This window comes from Eutrema salsugineum, unplaced genomic scaffold (assembly GCF_000478725.1).
Source record: "Eutrema salsugineum unplaced genomic scaffold, Eutsalg1_0 scaffold_6, whole genome shotgun sequence".
Lineage (NCBI taxonomy): Eukaryota > Viridiplantae > Streptophyta > Magnoliopsida > Brassicales > Brassicaceae > Eutrema > Eutrema salsugineum.
The window spans coordinates 1,223,179-1,242,586 of NW_006256547.1; the positions used below are offsets into that span (position 1 = coordinate 1,223,179).

The following is a 19,408-nucleotide window of genomic DNA, read 5'->3' on the forward strand; positions in this document are numbered from 1 at the left end:
CACGAAGTCAAAAGCTAAAAAAAAATAATGCAAATGGACTTTCGTGTTCCACATAAAGATTTTACCAGAAAGTATAAACTATTGTCGACGTCAGCAGTTCGCGTGGAGAGTTGAGGCCGAAGCTGACGGAATCGTCGACTTAAAACAATAAAATAGTAAGATTCCTTTTTATTTTATTTCTTTTTTCGTACTTTTCCACCAGTATATATATAATTCAAAATAATTAAAATAATATGATAGATTCTTCCACTCTGCAAGGAACCTCATTGGCTGACGTAATAGGAATTGCCTCTTGGAACAACATAAAAATCACATTTCACCATTTATTTTATAACTAGTCTTCTTATATGGTGTGGTCCGTTGCGACAATTTTCATCACACCACGACATAAATTAAATCAATCAAATTTAAACAAAATGGTCCGTACTAAAATATAAATTAAATAAAAATTGTCCATACTTGTCCTCACAGCGCACATCTAACGTTTTCCTCTCATTAATCAATTAGATGTTCTGTTTTTTCAAACGCAATTTTCGCATTCTATTTTATATAATGTTTGAAGAAAACAAAGTTATACTGATGTGTTCAATCAGACATCATTAAAAAGATCGTGAACATAATAGGCGTTATAAAACTTGAAAACATTGTGTGTGTTAATGAGGCTTAGCAATGTGTGTGTTTGTGTTTTTTTTTCTCGACTCTACTATATTAAATGTACACTTGTAACCTTTTATTTCTTAGACGCGCTTCTATGCCACAAGTGTTTCGCATTTGGATACTGGAATCTTATATGAAATTTTGATAATACTAGGTTTAATGATGCCAGCTAAATTTAATTATACTTTACTCGTGGCATGAGAAAAATATTGTTTTTTCTCTTCTCTCGTTTATAAACAAATCGTCACATAAAATGACAAAAAACATAATCATTAAGTTTGTAAAAAGAAAAGAAACTTCAGTTTTCATAAAATATACGATGACATCATAAAAAAATTGGAAAGGAATCAGTTTTGACCGGTTCGGACGGTAATCGGTTTTTCTTTTCTTTCTAATATCAGAAGTGACTTGCCGCAACATCACTACCACTCGAATCAACAAAAAAAAACAAGGGGTATATAAGACTTTTTGCTAAAAGACGGCGTCGTTTTCATCGAAAAGCAAATTAATAGATTTCCCAAAATAGAGCACTGTCTCATCCAATCAGAACCGTTACTATCGACGGAGACAGAGGGCATTTTGGGTAACTCAGATGGATTCTCTCTCTCGCGGTTTATAAACGAGATGCGTCCACGCTCATAATAATATCTCTCTCTCTGTAGCCCGCTAATATATCGACACCTGTGCTCAGTCCTTTTGTTTCTTCTTCTTCCCTAAATTTCGAGACGAGGAGATTCTCAGTTTCCAAGAATTTATTTTTCTTTGCTTACGAAATCTCTCTCTCACTCTGTCTCTCAGATCCATCAGGTTTTTGATTTCTCCTTTTAGTAATTTTTGTATCTTATATCACTGATTGATTAGAGTTATATGGGGATACATCAGAATGCATGGTCTGTTTGTTTTTTTTTTTTCATATAAATTATTTGCAGGTTAACTTTTTTTTTCCTTTTTAGAATTTCTCCAGCTAGTTTCTGAGATTGTCTCATGCTCTTTTCAGATTTTTTTTTTTATAATGGTTTTTGTTCTTTCACCTTTAAGCTGTTAAATCTTTTAGAATTTGAATTGTTTATCTTAAGACTCTTTTTTGCTGTTGCACAAATTTTTACTTTGTTGTGAATTTAGTTCTTCTTTCGCGAGTTAGAAATAGTGAAATTTAAATTCTGAATCTTGATGGTTCCATGTTGTGTTTTTTATTGTTTTCTTTTTCAGACAATTATTTCCTTAGATCTTGTTATTGTGTTCGGATCTTCATCTACAATAGAAAATCCTGAGGCATTGTTGTTACCACTTATCAAACAAGGTTGACTTTCAAGGTTGTGATAGAAGTTTTCAAATCTAATGATCTCTCACATAATTCAGATTTTGTTTTTTTTTACCTTTTTAGTAGCTTGAGTAACAACAATTATTGCGTTTTGCTGTGTACTATTTTGTAAAATAATCTTATCTTATCCTTTCTTTCATTCTGCTTATTTTGGGAAATCTCTGATTTTCAAATTTATGTGAGCGATGAAAAGAAGTACCCTCACGTTTCACTTTTACCCAAGGCCACAAAATGTTGCGAAACCATAAGTCATTTTTGGTTGGTACTTGGTCCTTTTCAAGCATTGTTGTAGCCAATTATTGGTCTGTACTTTGAATCTCTTTAACTCCATAAACTGTAATTTGTATTACACTATTGACTCACATGCCTTGTTGATTTATTAGTCATTGTAGTTTTTATTGTTCTTCTTTCTTAGTTTTCTACTGACAGAGACTTTGTAACTGCTGCAGATAAGGTTCTTGCTCTTCCCCGTTATTGAAAGATGGACAGGGCAGACACATGGGGATTTGTCAGTGGTGGGAGATGTTTATACCTCAAGTTGCTTTTATGTTTATAGTTTACAAGGTGTTCCAAGTATTCTTGTTTTGGGCGTTCTGTTTCTTCCCTTTTGCCATCCTTCTGTCTTCTTCACATGGATATGAACGAGAGTGTCGTTCACTTGTCTCGTGCCAATGGTATTGCAAAGCTTGACAATTTCGGTGATACTGCTCTCAGCTTGAAATGCCTTGGAAGCAGCGCAGGGAGATTAATGGGGAGCTCTCACCACAACCATAAGCTTTGTTCTGATGTTTCTAACTGTCCTGATGGTGGTTGCCGGTTGGTTCTCGGTTTGGGTCCAACACCACCTTCCTATTATTACAATGTCAGTGTTAATAGTAACAAAGGCTCAGCTTCTTCTGGGATTGTTCATTCTGGGATTGTTCAAGAACTCTCGTCAGGTGGTAATTCAATTCTGCAGCTCGGTCCTCCCGCTGTGGCCATGGATACTTTCAGTGGACTTGATTGTTCATTGTTGACATATACAGAGACCAATGTGTCCCAAGCTGTTGTTGATGAGGGTTCTACCTCTGCGAAGCGATCAGGTGGCTATATGCCGTCGCTTCTTTTCGCTCCAAGGACGGAAAACGTTAGAAAACCTTCAAGAATGCAAGATTGTAGCACTGATTTTGGACAAACTGATGCTTCACAGCTGAGCCATGAGTCAGAGCTCTCTGACAGGACGGCATCTTCTCAGCAAAGGACGACCAACCCGAAGAAGTGCAAATTCATGGGATGTGCGAAAGGAGCTAGAGGAGCTTCAGGGCTCTGCATTGGCCATGGAGGTGGGCAGAGATGTCAAAAGGCAGGCTGCAACAAAGGTGCTGAGAGCAAAACTACTTTCTGCAAAGCCCATGGTGGAGGAAAGAGATGCCAACACTTGGGATGTACAAAAAGCGCTGAAGGGAAAACGGATTTCTGTATATCTCACGGCGGTGGAAGACGGTGTGGGTTCCCTGAGGGATGCACCAAGGCGGCACGTGGCAAATCAGGGCTCTGCATCAAGCACGGTGGTGGCAAAAGGTGTAGGATCGAAGGCTGTACACGAAGTGCTGAGGGACAAGCTGGGCTTTGTATTTCCCACGGTGGTGGGAGGCGTTGTCAGTCTTCAGGGTGTACAAAAGGTGCTCAGGGAAGTACAAACTACTGCAAAGCTCATGGTGGAGGAAAACGCTGCATATTTGCGGGATGTACAAAGGGAGCGGAAGGTAGCACTCCGCTGTGCAAAGCGCACGGAGGAGGAAAACGCTGTATGTTTGATGGAGGTGGGATTTGTCCAAAGAGTGTGCACGGTGGGACAAGTTTCTGTGTAGCTCATGGTGGAGGGAAGAGATGTGTTGTGGAAGGGTGCACGAAGAGCGCTCGAGGGAGGACTGATTGCTGTGTGAAGCACGGTGGTGGGAAACGGTGTAAGTCTTTAGGGTGTGAGAAGAGTGCGCAAGGTAGCACTGATTTCTGCAAGGCTCATGGTGGAGGGAAACGTTGCTCTTGGGGAGGGGATTGGAAATGCGAGAAATTCGCTAGAGGAAAGAGCGGTTTATGCGCTGCGCATAATAGTATGTCTCAGGACAAAGCTGGAAGCAAGATTGGTTTGATTGGACCAGGACTTTTCCGTGGCCTTGTCTCCACTTCTTCCCAAACCACAACAACTGCGACTACTACTACGACCACTGATCATTCTCAATCTGGAGTCAGCGCGGTTTCTGACTGTACAGACTCCATTGACCACCACCCGCCGCAGCTGCATCATCATCATCATCCTGAGAAAAGACAGAAGCTGATGATACCAATGCAGGTTCTTGTGCCTCCATCAATGAAATCCTTGAGCTTCTCAAACAGTGAGAGACCGGAAACCGAGACAAACAACAACAGTAGCAGCAACGGGAGGAACATCTTTGACTTTATGATTCCTGAGGAGAGAGTTCACGGCGGCGGGCTTATGTCTCTGCTTAATGGCAGCCTGAAACAAACTCTCCATTGATGGATTTTGAAAGCTTTCTCTATCGAGCTCATCACCAAAAAGCTAGAATCCGTGTAAAGCTTTATGTAATATGTATAGTTTTCTGGGTTTTTTTTTTTGTTTTGCCTCTCTCGTTGGTCCTTTGTATATTTATGGGTCTTTGTTTTTGCTTTGTCTTTGTCTTGACTTTGACCATCTAGTCGATGGTTCGAACCCAAGTCTTTGTTTATTTGATTATTGTTTGGAATGCTACAGTGTAGTAAAGTGTTTTACGCTATGTATAAAAGTTAAAACCAGAGCTTGCTGGGTCGAATGGTTAAATCAATTTTTTTTGGGTTTAGTCTTGACCGGTTTAGTGGAAAGGTTAAGAAGAAACTCCGTCAATGTTTCAGACTCCGTCAAAACCAGGTCATCAAATGGACGTTGCCGCCGTTATCTTTTCCGGTAGCTGTATATATACACTGAGGCGCTAAGCAAATTCGTCCGTTCGAATCAGATTTTTTCCCTCTTCTCTCTCTCTTTGGAGATTTCTGGAGCAAGCTTCGGTATTAGCAACTCGAATTTCAGGTATGGGAAAATCTGGATTTCTTTCCCAATTTCGAGCTATGGATTTAGCTCTTTCGTGATTGAATCGGTTGTTGTTTCCGTTCCCGATTGATTCTTCTTCTCTATGATCGGATTTTGGCTTTTCGTCTTTCAATCGTTCTCGCATTTGATTTGCCTTCTTCATGTTTGTGATGATTCTCCGTGAATGTTTCCTTGGCGAATCATTCGGTAGATTTTGCATTGTTTATCTCGTGAATCGTCATCGTCAATTTTGGCGGGTAAATGTTCACGCGGAGACTTAGTTCGTGATCCAATCTGCAACTTGATTCACAGAAATCTTTCGTTGAATGCATTCCTCTGAGATTATCGAAGTTTTCTCCTAAAGCGTTTGGCGCAACTGTTTTAGCGGACTTCTTCTCTGATGATTTGTTTTTTTTTTCTGTTGAATAGCAAATCTCATCTGGTGATTTTGATGAGAAAATTAGTCTCATTTCGTATTCTTTGATGCTCAAAAAATCTACTAGGAGTCTCAGATTCTCCAATTTCAGAGACGTGATGGACAAAAGCGAGCCATTTGTATACGACGAGGTGTATGACAAAACGCCAAAGCAGAGTCCCCAAGGCAACCAGACGTGGCCGATGGATAAGATCCGGAAGAGCCGTTTTCAACCAAAAATGTCGTCACTTTTGAGTCCGGTGACTCCTAAAAGGAACTATACCATTAGCAATGCAAAGTCTCTCCTGATGCAATGCTTACGGGACTCAAAATCAGATCCTCTCCCTCGTAGGCGCTTCCCGGTTTCATGCTCAGATGAAGGAATCTTGATGGATGGTGTTCTCGTCACATCGGCCACTTCTGGAAAGAAGGTGTCCAGCTCTCTCGGATGCTCAGGGGGTTCTTCAATCTTCCAGAAGCAACACAAGAAATATGAGTTTAGCAGCCCAAAAAGCCAAACAGGAACAAACCTGCAGGTATTCTCTCTTTTTTACATTCCTTTAAGATTTTAGAATCAATATGTAGGTAAGAACATCACTGAGTTACTTGCGGTTTATATTGGAACATTGCCTGTGATATTCCACAATGGTCATAACATAAAGTTGCTAGACATTAGTGAATTTGATGTCTTTGGAGGAAGCTGAAACTGATAAAGTTATAAACGTCTACGTCTGTTGAGCCTTGATCCATTCAAGAGAAGCTGTATCCTATCGCAACGTCACTAGGCTCACGGTTATGTATTGAAATGTATATGCTAAGGTCTCTTGATTATGCAGGAAACCACTGGATTTCAGGAATCTTCAGCTGAAAAGGAAAAGATGTTGACAATTAGTCCGTGTACACCAAAGGTAATTACTTGACAACATTTTCTGTATCAGTTCCAAAGAACCATAACCAGTTTTCTCATTTGCATTTTTTATACGTGTTGATCATTAGGCTGCTAATTCATCAAAATTGCAAGCTTCTGCGGAGCCATTCACCCCCACACCGAGGTCTCCACCAAGACAAGCTTCTCCTTTTCCACCCCAGCAACTACCATATGATCATTATAACCCGCTGTGTCCATGGGATGTAAGTATTTATCTCAGACCACTTTTTCTTGTATGATAGACCTTTTTGTTTCAGACTCCAGTTAAGCTTTATGTAATCACCCTGCAGCATCCCCTGCACCTGCAGGCGTGCTCGTACTTGCACCGGCCTCGGCCTCCGTTCTACGTTTATCAGAGACCACTACTTCTTCCGGTCTTACCCCATGGGTCTAAAATCTATCAGCTAGGTCCCACTGGCTACCTAAAGAAGCCAGCACCAGTCATAAACGAGCCCTATCAGCTAGATTGTGCGACCAACTTTCCAAGCCTCACTGGCGACCCAACAACAACCAGAATGTCACTACTTCCCACAACACCTCCCTCTAGCCACCCCAACACAAACACCAGCGAGCCACCTGTCCACACTCCCTTATCTACTCCTCCTACAGCTAATCTCAGCACCAGTAGTACCAGCAGCACCACCACCCATGGCTCCTCACCTACTGTTGATGGACTCGACACAGTGACAGAAAAACTAGACTTCTCTGACGAGCTTGAAACAATGACTCGAGAACCAGACCTCTCTTCTCCACCTTCTGATGGACTTGATACAGTGACGCAAATACCGGACTCGTCGTCACCTTCTGATGGACTTGATGCAGCGACGCACAATCCAGACTTGTCTTCACCATCTGATGAGCTTCAAACAGTGGCGCAAAATCTAGACTTGTCACCTTCTGTTGGACATGAAACCGTGACGACAAAGACAGACTGGTCACCTTCTGATGATAAACTCCCAACATTCACACAAGAAGAAAATGATTTTACGAAATCACAGGGCAGGGTCCTGCCAGATAGTGCTTTCCAGCTTTACAAATTTAGAGGAAGCAGAATGTCATGTTTCAAAGATATTTGCACAGAGGTGGAGGAGGAGGACCAGTAAAACAGAAACACGCCAAGGTAACATTCTGTTCATAAAAAAAACTTGGTGTTTTAAACTTTCCGTAGGACTTTACAGAGTTACATACAGAGAAACCTAGTAGATATCATATACAACACAAAAAGAAAAACTTCACTCCAAGAAATGAATCTTCCATTTTTTTCCTCGCATAGATGAATTCAAAATCTAAAGCAGTATGCTTGTTAGGTTTTTGTCTGCTTTTGCTGAAATCCACATTCGTTTTAAGTCTTTCAAGTAAACCAGACTGATATCGGTATTTTGCAATACTATGCAAAATCCGTATAAATTAAAATCGTCTCTGTGTTTGACCAACAAGACGAAATCATGTTTAACTACACGTCTATTTGGTTAAAAACTCATATCACTAGATAGCTTTACCTAGTTTTATTATTGAAATGATCTGGTTTTAATGTTGTAAAATTATCAATATCTAGAAACAGCAAAACCATGAATATCTCCAAGGCCATCCGAACTATACAATGACTTTTTAAAAAAATATATATTTCTATTTGTTATTGTTTTTCATTATTATTTTATTTGTGTAAGGTGCTTGCATCATACATGAGTCAGTGCTTGCTAAGCAAGCACTCATAAAAAAATAAAATTGAAAATTGAAAAATATATAATAGACGTAGAAAGACAATGTTGCTTGGCTCGGCGACACAAGACAACTACTAAACCCAATCAAAGATCTATAGAAAGAGACTATAACTTGGAGAAAAAGGCTCTCGATTGCCAAACTCTTATAAATAATTATCAAAACACCAATCCTACCCTAAACCGGATTAGGTTTAGGCCACACGTATATCAAATATAGAGGCCACACTTGTGTTACTTCAACATAACTTTCTTATGTTATTTGAAAACTTGTATTTCTACTGAACCTTTTTGTTGTCTGTAAAAACTTAGGACTGGCTCATCAGAAATATAATTTTCTCAAAACATTTCCTTTAATTTAGATATCATCATCTTTGTTTTTACAAAGAATTAAAGGAAAAATTACTTTGATTGCACTTCTCGAGTTTTTAGTTATACTACTATAAACTAGAATATAGTAACCCAAGCGCAGTCTGATCCTATCTAAAACTTATAGGGTTCCACAACTTATTTTTAGAAAATTAATTTTCCAAGCTGCCTGCCTTTCCATCTAAAAAGAGAGAGAAATATCATTCTGATTTGTTGGTTTGTTTGTTGAGTTAGATATTAGAAATTATATAAACTTTCAAGAAAGAAAGAAGGAAAAAAAAACCCACAAAGTTAGTTTGGTCTCAATAACTTTTTAAACACACTATTAGCCTTTCCCCATGATTATTCGCCAACATGGGGGCTTATTTTTTTAAGCCTCATTTGCATGCATCCAGTGGTAACATAATCATCATTTCCTCTTTTTTTGTTTAATATGTATAAAAATGTTCTAATGTTTTGGATCTTCTTAATTAGTCAAACCTGTAATCCGTTTCTACCAATTAAAATACATTTTACTTAATATTGTTCAAAGGATGATAAGTAGGTTGCAGTTTTATCCCAGACTAGTAGATGTGGTTTTCCTCCTAACCTTAGGTATATTAGGCAAAAAGACGAGATATATTTTAATTTAAACTTTTACTGGGACAGCTGCATTAACCAATAATTTTCGGGTTATGATTGAATTTTGAAAAACATATACCATATTATTACACTGGTTTCTCTAAATAGAAAATTATTTAAAAGTATATACTATTATGAATATCGTAGGGAAATTTTTGTTTTTCAAACATTAAACGATTATTTTTTTTCGTTGTAATATTTGCGATAATTTTTCTCAAATATAATACTTGCTAATTTATCTCGTCTATAAGATATAGCACACGAAATTAATTCAGTATTAAGAAGATGTATTTTGATTTTTTTTTAAAGTACAAAAAGAGTAGAGCTTCTTCATTTTTTTTTCTTTTGGTTTTTGCTCCTTGCTTGCAAATTGAGTATTGCTAATTTCACAACATATAATTTGTAAGAATGATGTCATTCTCATTCTCCTTTTCCTTTTTTTTTTCTTTCTTCCATTTGGTACAAAGATTTTAGAAATAATTGCCCACTAAACCTTTTCTTTTTTGGGTGCTTCTGTCTTTATTACGGTAAGCTTACTTCGTCAAGATCATCTAAAGACAAAAACACTTCATCCAAACATGAGAGTTCTGTCCCATCTTCATCCTCTTCCTCACTGCAATTTTGTTCATATACTCTGCATATCACCCACTTGCTATAATCCTGCACACAAAGATACATGCCACGTGAAGGTCAACTTCTAATTAATTTTGGTTTCTGAAAATGAATATAACTTTAATTAGGCTCATGAAACAGAAAGGGTACAGTACTTACGGGTTTATGACTGGAACTAGTAGAACCACGGCTTGATCTCTTTGAAGATCGACTAGATGAAGAAGAGGAATCTGGGAGAGAATATTCTTGCATGACCCAGTTAGTCTGAGAATCTCCGAGATAGAAAGTTAGATACTTTTTGATACCCACTTTCTTGCGTGTGGAGCTTGTGAAGATTGTCTCGTCCATTCCCATTGATCCCCAATAACCATTATTCGTCACTCTGTCTTGCGTCTTTCTACTATAGAAGTACCATTGCCTCCCTTCTCCCAAAGCTTTCTCTATATTTATACGTAACCAAATTAGTGTTGATTCACTATCAAATACTGATCCCGAACCTATATTAACTATAGACCAACTATCTGAAACTTTTTGACTATGCTAAGTTTTATTATTGTGTTATATATAGGGTGAGAAACTATGGGTTTATCTATTCTAACCTTATACCCGCTTAACTAGCACGAACTGAGATTAGTGGTCTGAATTTTGATCCACAAGATCTTTGCATATAATAGTCTAACTTAGTGTAAAAATATAAAAGAATATCAATATTATATATGTATGTCTACGTACATGTTCTGGTGTCTGTAATATTTGTATATGATTGATAGTCTTTGTGTATCATGAGAGCGAATGATTGATATGGGTGCACATGTATGACTATGAAGAAAGCAATGTAAATAATGGTTCACCAATTAATAGATTCCTTCCAAGAGAATCAAAAGGAAAGTTATTAGGTAGCGATTGGTATTATTAGTATTTGTGTGTATGGTTAGATTTTGGAAACAAAAACAATCCTTAAAAAGAGCAACCCAACAAAAGTGTGCAGCTAGAAAAAAAGAGAGAGATGGATTAGTTACTAAAGTTGGTGACAACAATCAATCTCTGTCCTTTAATTAGATAATTATACACACGCAAATGTATTGTTAACTATACTCCATACATATAGACACATGATACACACACTACATGCATATGCATGCATGTTTAGATGGGATCATTATGAACATATTGCATGCACATATATAGAGAGATATGTGTATGTATGTATATATATACCTGGGAGGTCCCAAGGATCGTAAGGGTAAAGAGCGAGGTCGGGGATGACGTCAGGGTGACAAGGCAAGAGTGAAGCTTTGCGGTGGAGGAAGTGAACGACGAGCTCTTCGTCCGTCGGAAAAAACCTAAATCCCGGCGGTAGATTCATTGGTAACTTGTTTGATTTCACTACTTCACATGTACATATATATGCGGTTGCGTGTGTGTGTGTGTAGAAGAAGAGTAAACAAGGAGAAAGTAGATATATAGAGAGAATATGATGTGGAACCAGAGGACGTGTATGAAAGAAACTGAGATATATATAGAGGAGAAGGAGAAGGAGATGGTGGAATTTGGAAGCCATATATAATTCTTCTATATATGGCTTCTTTAATTCACTTGCACACACACATATAATATATTTTAAATATACGACAATATAAAGAAATGATAATGAAAAAACAAAAGAGAATGATGGTAGTAAAGATGGACGCAAGTAAGTGCAATGGAACTAAGGGGAGAGGAGTAATCGATGTCAAAGAGCATTTGATCAAAAGCTTATTTTCCGAGAAGTCTTCGTCGGCTTAAGTGGATCTTACAATTTTTTTGGCTGCTGATTTTTCTTGTTCCCTTTCTACTTTTGGTTTTTTTTTTCATTTTTTTTATAGTTCTTCAAAACAAAATTTTGCGTTTCCATATTTAAAATATATACTTTCTACTTTTCTAGTAAGTAAACATCTATCAATAGTCCAACAAAAATACATCAATACATAAAAGTATACAATATAACAGAGCGTTGTAAATGGATTAGAGATATTTTGAGTTATTTAGTGTGGAAAAAGTATTAAAACAAAAGATTAAACGAGCGAAATTATCAATTGATTATATTTTAATAATAACCAAAAAGAAAAGAAAAAGAGGCGGGCGGAAACGAGAGGTGTTTAGGATTGGATGCTTCCACGCAAAAGAGTATCTTCTTTCTTCTTCTTCACCACTCAGAAGAAGATTCTTATCCACTTCTTCTTATTTCTTATTTCTTCTTTCTGTTTCCATATTATTTTTTTAATAGTGTATGTTTAGTTGTATTCAATTCCGAATTAGTATGTTACGATAATAAATTAAGTTAAATTAAAAATAGCACCACTATATACTCAGAATTGTGGTGGAGTATAAGGCCTTTATCACCATGGGTAATGATAATTTTTTTTTTTATATAGTATCAATTAATGGGTGTGTGTCAAGTCAGAGCACACAAGGTATTTGGTTGTTTCTATAGATTGCTGCTAGTTATTAAGGCGAATTCAGTTAGTTACTAATTTAAAAATCCATATTCATTTTTTCTTAATTAATCATTTTATTATCAACATAACATATGTTGATCCATAATCTATGTAACAAAGATATATTTAGTTGCAAACATAAATAGAATACAGATTACATAAAATGACAAAGAAAAAAAAAATCGACCTCTTAACTAACAATTTCAGTATATGCTAACCTCCTTTTGCATAATAGGAAACAATACACTTAATTATCGATTCGTGAAACAATACACTTAATTATCTATTCGTAAAACAATCACCAGAAAGAGTCAATCATACTGTTCACTGTTCATGGCCTTTAGGCTATTTCTACGTTTAAACGGTCAGTTTTCTATTTCATTAATGTAGTCCTCAGTTTACGCCAAAGACAAAAATACCTAACTGATGCTATCTAATTAGTAGTAATATTTAATAATACCATTTAAAAAACAAACACAAACAAATTGGGAAGAGGATTTCGAGGTCGACGAGTGATGATAACACTTCATGCTGAGATCATGCACCCGCAATAGTCCACGTGGCGCACATGAGAATGGGTTTGGTCGTCAACCATAGGATAGAGGGCCCACTTTTCTCTCTTCTTTGCCTTCATTTTGAGTTTTGTACCTTTGTACCCATTATTTTACCCTCTCTCATGTTTTTTATTAATTTTATTTTAAAGATATTTATACACTTTAGTAATATATTTTTGGATACATGTTCAACATTTTCGCTATGCCAACATTTTTTTTAGAAAATACTGTAGACAAAATGTAAGATTCAGTTAAAAAAAATTTAACACTCAAATTCGTAGACTATTACCACACAACTAAAATAGGATAATAATGTGTGTGTCAATTAATGTTTACCATATCACCTTATTAGAAACATTATAAAGTCAAAAACCCATTGTATTACACTTTGCTTATCTTTCAAATTAACGGGTGCCCTAGAGGTAACCTCATATTTAAACCACTAAAATATATATACATATATACTAAAATAATAAATGTGTCATTTAATAATGATTTAAGTATATACGAAGAAAACTTTAAAATTTATCAATCTTTCTCATATGCAGTCCCCCTCAAGTAGCAATCAATGGCTTTTTTTTTTATAAAATTGAGATCCACACAAACTCAAAGACTGCCCAAAAGATCAGAGAGTTCAACTGATTTCTCTTCTTTTGGACCCACTTCTCTCTCTTAAAATAATTGACTATCTATCGTTATTTGCTTAAAATAATTGACTGGTTCTTGTTATTATAATTATTGTTTTCACTGTTCTTAATATTAATTTAAAACTTACTAAGCAATTCATCAGAAGTCTTTTTTTGAAAGAGAAGAAGAAGAGCATAGCAGTAGGCAGTCCCAATGAATAGGAGTGTGTGGGTGCTCCTCAACTTTGCTTCAAAATTCTCCAAAGTTTTTAAAATCAAATAATTTCTGTATTTAATGAATTGTGAGCTTAATATTATTATTACTCATATAAAAGGGCAAAATGGTCAATACATAGATCACATTGAGGGGTTTGGATGATCTATTGCTTACGCTTACGCACGCACATGCCCACGCCACACGCGTGATCAAGAGATCTTTGTCTCCTTTAGTTTGTCCTCATTAACTATCGATCAAATATATTTTAATTTTCGTAATTTCAGACTAGACCATTTATGTTTATAGTATCTGTTTATATTGCTTGCATTTACATTAATGCATTAAAATATATAGAAAACTGGAAAGTTAAGGTGAGTATATACTATTCACTTATTCAGTGATCCAAACAGTATATCCAACAACATACAACGGAGTGAATTGAATTGTATTAAATCTCACATATTTATTGGATGATCTGGATGAATTAAATAGATTTAGAAAGTAATTTACTGAAATTTTATTTTATATAAACAATTGAGATATAAACAATACAAGAAATTACAGTTGGGTTGATTAATAAAACGAAGACACCAAAATTTAGAAAAACTAATCTTCATTTTAATAGTGATAGATTAAGCTTTTTAAAAAAAATAGAATTATCAGTTTCATCCCGGATCACATCTCAGATGCTGAAATTTTACATAAAATTAAATACAAAACAGAACAAAAATTTATTTTGAACAGAAAAAATTACCACTTATGAAAATTTTAAAAGTCAAATTATCATTCTAAAAAACATTTTTTTTTTGAATCTAACATATTTTATCGTTTTTAAAAGTCATTAAAAATTAAATTAATATAAAAGCTGTTAAAATCAGTCGAAAATAACTAGTTTTGTAAGATAACAATCACAAAAATAAGACTCAACACAAGCAAACAAATAAACAAAAAATACTAAGATATAAACAAATATGACAAGGCCAAGGTGTACTAATGTCTTCAATTAACAGGGACTACGTGGTGTTAATAATTGAGAAGTGTGAAACTGGCACTAACAAAAAGAAAAATACAGAAGCAATGAATCAAACAAAAACTTAGCGATGTTAGTTATAAAGCAAAGCCTTAATTAATTTAACTTTAATCAGTGGATAAGAGGAGAGGGGATTGGACATACTGACATAGCTTGTGTTAATTTTTTGTCTGCAGTAAATGTAACCATCAGACAAATCTGAGTTAGGCAAAAGTCAAAGTCAAACTCGTCAAAGCCTTTCATACCCACATGCCCACATCTTGTTCTATCATTTTTTTTTCCAAAATGCTTTCGTTCTTATCTATATATAATTCTTCTATTTTTTTTTTTTTTAATGTAGCATGAGTAAAAAAAACAAGGTTTGCGATATATCATCTTCTTCCGGAGAAATCTCCAAATAAGAAGAAGTTGGGGAATGAATTCGTAAGAGCCACGTCTCTTGAAAGGATAAAGCAAACGCCGTTTTAGTCTTTGAAACATTTTTCTTCTTCAAATATTGTAAGCCACTGTTCAAATTTGACACTGAACAACATACAGCTTTTGGATGCGCTAAATGTTTTAAAATGTAAGGGAAAAAATAGGATAAATATGAATACTCGTGGAAATCAATCCACGCAATCTAAAAAAGAAGGATAATTTTTTGTTTCACATCACACATCATATCCAACACATAAAAGCTTGTTAGTGGAAGTCCTATGAATATGATTCTGATTTTACAATTCTGCTTATTATTTTTTAAAAATAAACAAGTTTTAATCTATTACTATTGTTATTACTATTGTTTGATCTCATCAAGTATCCATAAGATTTGACTAATCCCACTCCTGATAAGACCTAATTATTACACAAAACAATAATGATTCCTATATCCAAGTTTATCATACTAATCTTCCATAAGATGGAGATAAAAATAACATGAGACAAGGCCCTTATCTGCTACGCTCCAAGATATGTTTTTACTCCAAAAAGAAAAGATAAATGTGGTGAAAACGAGATGTATTATCTGGACAGAAAAAGCGAGATGTATAGTGAGGTCACAAGCAAAAAAGCTATAATATGATTTTGAATTTTGATGTTAAAAAACTTTAACACGACTCCTAAGTGCTAAGGCCTGACGCCTGAGTAGTGATGTCCCATTAAGAATCACCTTCAAGTTTCTGGGAAGTTAACAGTTAAAAAGTATGCTTTTTCAAAGAATGAGGTTATCATATAACACGTGCAGTTGCAATTTCAAATCTTTGATGTCAAAATCATGAGAATAGATTTGACAATTTTAGAATGATATTACAATCCAAATCGAATCCAAAACGTGTGTAAGCGTGGTTTTCTTTCTTTTTATATCTAAGATAAGGTTACCCAAATATTGCAAGAATAACCTAATCAAGTAAAAAAGATAAAAAGAGAAAGACACATTTTTACCTTTAGAGGTTTAACCTTTTCTGTCCATTTTTTTCCATATTTCTGATGTAAATAAATAAGGGAAATAAACTCCGCATTAACTTTACATCTGTCGACTTTACTGCACGCTGCTTAGCTAATAGCTACCTTACAATAGTTATGGTTTCTACAACGTACAAAATTACAAAATTAAATAAGTGTCAGTAAATGTGTGGTCTCTAATAGAAAGAGAGAGATAGAAAGAGAGAGATTAAAGAATACCTGAAAGGCTGAAACGGAATCTAAGTCATGAGACAATGACAATACCAGACTGCATGAGATGATGAAACAGGAAAAGAATTATGAGAGTAAAATGGTTTTTACTAGACTTAAAATGCTTGTGAAAAAGTTTTTCCTTACATCGTCTACTATGAATCGGTCTATGCTACTAAGTTGCGGTTGTAACCATTCAAGTGAATATGCCGACAAACTTTGTTTTCCCGTTTGCAAAGACTGATGATCACCTGCAGAGATCATAGACTCATTGAACAAAGACACAGAGAGAAAGCAAACGAGCTAAACGAATAGAGCAACAAATTATATCTAACCTGATTTCCTTATGATTATCTTATGTGTCACAAATGCCTGGAACGACCACAATGGAGGGTTATTGCGAAAGATTCATCAAAGCAATCGATGAATTTGGCAGATTTTTGGAGCAAAAAACTCAATCTTGAAATGGTAAGTGTGTATAAGATAATCTACAAAGCGTTCTAAGAAGAGGCTTTTGGGGTTCACATCAGAAATTGACCTGCCAAGTAGAAGGCATGAATTCACGAAATGGAGGTTGGTGAGCTCTACTTGAACTATTCCCTGACAAATCGTCGTTTGAGGAGAACTTCCTGAGAGTTGTAAGAAGTTAAAGATCAAGCAACTCTAAGAAAAAAACACAAAAAGGCGCCGCATTCAAAGCCTCTGTGATTAACCAACTGACCGACTATTCTCATTTGTGGAGTACTTTTCTTCGTAAATTGTAGTCTTAGTGGCAATCACTACCAGTGAATGCACCTGAAGTAACTTCTTCATCTCTTGCACAATCGTCTCCACCACATTTGTTAGGGAGAGACTTTTCCTATATACCAAGGATACACGCCTCAGATAAAAAAAAGGCATCAAAACCAAAGTTTCCAAACTCTTCAACGTGCTGAATTAAGTAAGCTAAAAGAAACCGGTTCTAATTATACAGTAAGAGAGAAGCTGTGTCCTTACACTGTTACCTGTTATTTGTCTCTAATGCCAATGATGATGATAGACGATCAGTCCAGTGGAAAGCCCCGATGCTGGTGAAAAAATTGCAAGATAGTTAGCTCAAATTCGTGCTGTCTGTCTGCTGCTAGATAGTAACAAGAAATAGAACCCTACACAATGCATCAGCGAAAGAAAGATTGGACTAGGAAACTTTACGTATTCTTAATCCCTATATCGAATTAGTTTCAGCATTTGGAGAACAGAAATGGGATGGAATGGTCCTGGAACTGGAAGGAATCTAAGAAGACAATAGCATTTGTAGATCCAAACGAATAAGAAACCAGCAGAAAAACCTGTCAATCATAAGCACTCCGACTTGGCTTCCACACGCTTCCTGCTGTCGGATTCTGTAATGCAATGTCTGCAACGCAATGAGATGATGACAGAAACTCTGTTTTTAACAGAATCCAACACAAAGTGATCCTTCAACAGACAATGAAAACAATACCTTGAGGCTGGACAAAAGCTCGAGGCTATCATAGCAGCGAAGATACAGGAACCTTTTCATGCATGAAACATATAAATCCTCATCAAACAAAGTCTTTGACTTGTCTTGTGCAGATGTGCAAATTCTAACATTTGACTCTTCAAGTTGCCACCATGTTCCATTGCCTAACCCTGATACGCTGAAAAAACTACACTCAACACCATCTCGATTTATATATGACTCAGATTGATTGTCTCGATTTCAAAAAATTTTGAACTTATCAATTTCGCCCACAAGACCACGATTATAGAATCCGAAGCAGTCTACTTAAACTCGACAATTCAAAAGTAAGACGGAATGAAAATACAAATTTTTGCATACGGTTAGCTTGGAGAAGACGATGCTTGAGCATTTCAGATAAACGCAGCACATCAAAACGGCAATCGAGATCGACAAACAAAACCAATTTTCCTAATCCTCCATAGTGAATGCCGTTCCACGTCTTCGGAAGAATGCAACTGATAGCAGCCTGAATCAGGATCTGAGTTTTCGCTGACGGAGACGCGCCAGTGATCTCCACTACGTTCCCGGCACGTAAAGGAACACGGTGAAGAGGCGGAAGAAGCAGGAACGCACGGTCTCTAAGAACCCTAGACAACATCTGCTTCGCAGTCTCGTCACCGCGAATCCAACCACAACCTCTATCTTCTCCCATCGCCCCTGACAATTCCGGCAGGCGTGGATGTCTCGGTGACTAGCCGGAGTTCATGGCGTATTAAATATGGGCCTATATGAAGATTACCAATGGCCCATTTGAGGCATACACTCGGCCCTAATATGAGCCGAATAAAAAGTAAATTTAGGTCTAATTTAGGCCCAAAGACAAGATACATGGGCCAAAAAAAGATCCATGAGGCTTTTATGCGCTTTTAAGACGAATTCGTATGGGTCTTATATGGGCCAATTAAAAGTTTGTTATTAGGCCTATAGTAGGCCGCAGATGAGATATTAGGGTCTTATATGGGTCCATGAGGCTTTGTATAGGCCTTTTCAATGAATTCGCATGGGCCATATATCGTGAGAGGAAATACGCGACACTAATATGGCCCGATTAAAAGGTTAATATGGGTCTAATAGTAAATATTTGGGCCAAATATGGGTCCATGAGGCTTTTTTGGGCCTTTAAGACGAATTCGCATGACCCATATATGGTGAGGGAAACACGCGGGCCTAAATGGGCAGAATAAAAAGTTGTAAGTAGGCCTATCATGGCCTTAATAGTAGAGACTTGGGCCTAATATGGTTCATGAGGTTTTTAATGAGCCTTTACACGAATTCGAATGGGCCTGATATGGTGAGTGAAATATTTTCGGGCCTTATATTGGCCAATAATTAAGCATGGGCCTGATATGTGTCTCTATGATTATATGGGCCTGAAATAAGAGTATACGTTAGCCTTTATGAGGACTCTATTGAAACAGAATCAATATGGGGCAGAATTAATTTTTAAGAGCCCACAACAGTATAAATATCATTTATTTTCAGTTTAGGTCCATGAGGCTTTTACGCGCTTTGAAGACGAATTCGTATGGGTCTGATATGGGCCAATTAAAACTTATTATTAGGCCTATAGTGGGCCTCAGATGAGATATTAGGGTCTTATATGGGTCCATGAGGCTTTGTATAT

At 36.4% G+C, this 19,408-nt stretch overlaps 4 protein-coding genes across 5 annotated transcripts; 2 read left to right on the forward strand and 2 right to left on the reverse strand.

The window, feature by feature from the left end:
- Positions 1-1,324: 1,324 nt before the first annotated feature.
- On the forward strand, positions 1,325-4,773 carry LOC18012204. Its single transcript, XM_006394078.2, has 2 exons — positions 1,325-1,464; positions 2,428-4,773. The coding sequence occupies exon 2, from the start codon at positions 2,610-2,612 to the stop codon at positions 4,494-4,496; it is 1,887 nt and encodes a 628-aa protein (XP_006394140.1). The 5' UTR covers positions 1,325-1,464; positions 2,428-2,609; the 3' UTR covers positions 4,497-4,773.
- An 803-nt stretch (positions 4,774-5,576) lies between these two features.
- Positions 5,577-7,488, forward strand: LOC18012205 (mucin-2). Its single transcript, XM_024151025.1, has 5 exons — positions 5,577-5,993; positions 6,294-6,365; positions 6,454-6,588; positions 6,676-6,793; positions 6,851-7,488. Exons 1-5 carry the CDS (start codon positions 5,577-5,579, stop codon positions 7,486-7,488), a joined length of 1,380 nt encoding a protein of 459 aa, XP_024006793.1.
- A 2,098-nt stretch (positions 7,489-9,586) lies between these two features.
- LOC18012193 (NAC domain-containing protein 104) lies at positions 9,587-11,401 on the reverse strand. Its single transcript, XM_006394081.2, has 3 exons — positions 10,924-11,401; positions 9,865-10,145; positions 9,587-9,753 (listed from the first exon to the last, which is right to left on the reverse strand). Exons 1-3 carry the CDS (start codon positions 11,264-11,266, stop codon positions 9,616-9,618), a joined length of 762 nt encoding a protein of 253 aa, XP_006394143.1. The 5' UTR covers positions 11,267-11,401; the 3' UTR covers positions 9,587-9,615.
- A 4,517-nt stretch (positions 11,402-15,918) lies between these two features.
- On the reverse strand, positions 15,919-18,467 carry LOC18012482 (DNA repair protein XRCC2 homolog). Of its 2 annotated transcripts, XM_024151393.1 has the most exons (10): positions 18,103-18,467; positions 17,743-17,912; positions 17,588-17,655; positions 17,264-17,326; positions 16,981-17,118; positions 16,798-16,888; positions 16,595-16,631; positions 16,407-16,510; positions 16,269-16,317; positions 15,919-16,173 (listed from the first exon to the last, which is right to left on the reverse strand). In XM_024151393.1, exons 1-9 carry the CDS (start codon positions 18,434-18,436, stop codon positions 16,294-16,296), a joined length of 1,029 nt encoding a protein of 342 aa, XP_024007161.1. In that variant the 5' UTR covers positions 18,437-18,467; the 3' UTR covers positions 15,919-16,173; positions 16,269-16,293. The 2 variants fall into 2 exon arrangements, with proteins under 2 accessions (XP_024007161.1, XP_024007160.1); XM_024151392.1 differs by lacking the exons at positions 15,919-16,173; positions 16,269-16,317 and having other exon boundaries at positions 16,347-16,510.
- Positions 18,468-19,408: the final 941 nt, after the last annotated feature.

Excerpts from the sequence above, each read along its gene's own strand:
- LOC18012482 (XM_024151392.1), bottom strand. The coding sequence starts at position 18,436 with ATGGGAGAAGATAGAGGTTGTGGTTGGATTCGCGGTGACGAGACTGCG. Across the intron at positions 17,327-17,587 it reads GGAGTGCTTATGATTGACAG|CATCGGGGCTTTCCACTGGA; the intron begins GTTTTTCTGCTG and ends TTTTTTCACCAG. Across the intron at positions 16,511-16,594 it reads GATAATCATAAGGAAATCAG|GTGATCATCAGTCTTTGCAA; the intron begins GTTAGATATAAT and ends TGATCTCTGCAG.
- LOC18012204 (XM_006394078.2), top strand. The coding sequence starts at position 2,610 with ATGGATATGAACGAGAGTGTCGTTCACTTGTCTCGTGCCAATGGTATT.
- LOC18012193 (XM_006394081.2), bottom strand. The coding sequence starts at position 11,266 with ATGGCTTCCAAATTCCACCATCTCCTTCTCCTTCTCCTCTATATATAT. Across the intron at positions 10,146-10,923 it reads CGATCCTTGGGACCTCCCAG|AGAAAGCTTTGGGAGAAGGG; the intron begins GTATATATATAC and ends GTATAAATATAG. Across the intron at positions 9,754-9,864 it reads CTAGTTCCAGTCATAAACCC|GATTATAGCAAGTGGGTGAT; the intron begins GTAAGTACTGTA and ends CTTTGTGTGCAG.
- LOC18012205 (XM_024151025.1), top strand. The coding sequence starts at position 5,577 with ATGGACAAAAGCGAGCCATTTGTATACGACGAGGTGTATGACAAAACG. Across the intron at positions 5,994-6,293 it reads AAACAGGAACAAACCTGCAG|GAAACCACTGGATTTCAGGA; the intron begins GTATTCTCTCTT and ends TTGATTATGCAG. Across the intron at positions 6,794-6,850 it reads GTCTAAAATCTATCAGCTAG|ATTGTGCGACCAACTTTCCA; the intron begins GTCCCACTGGCT and ends CCTATCAGCTAG.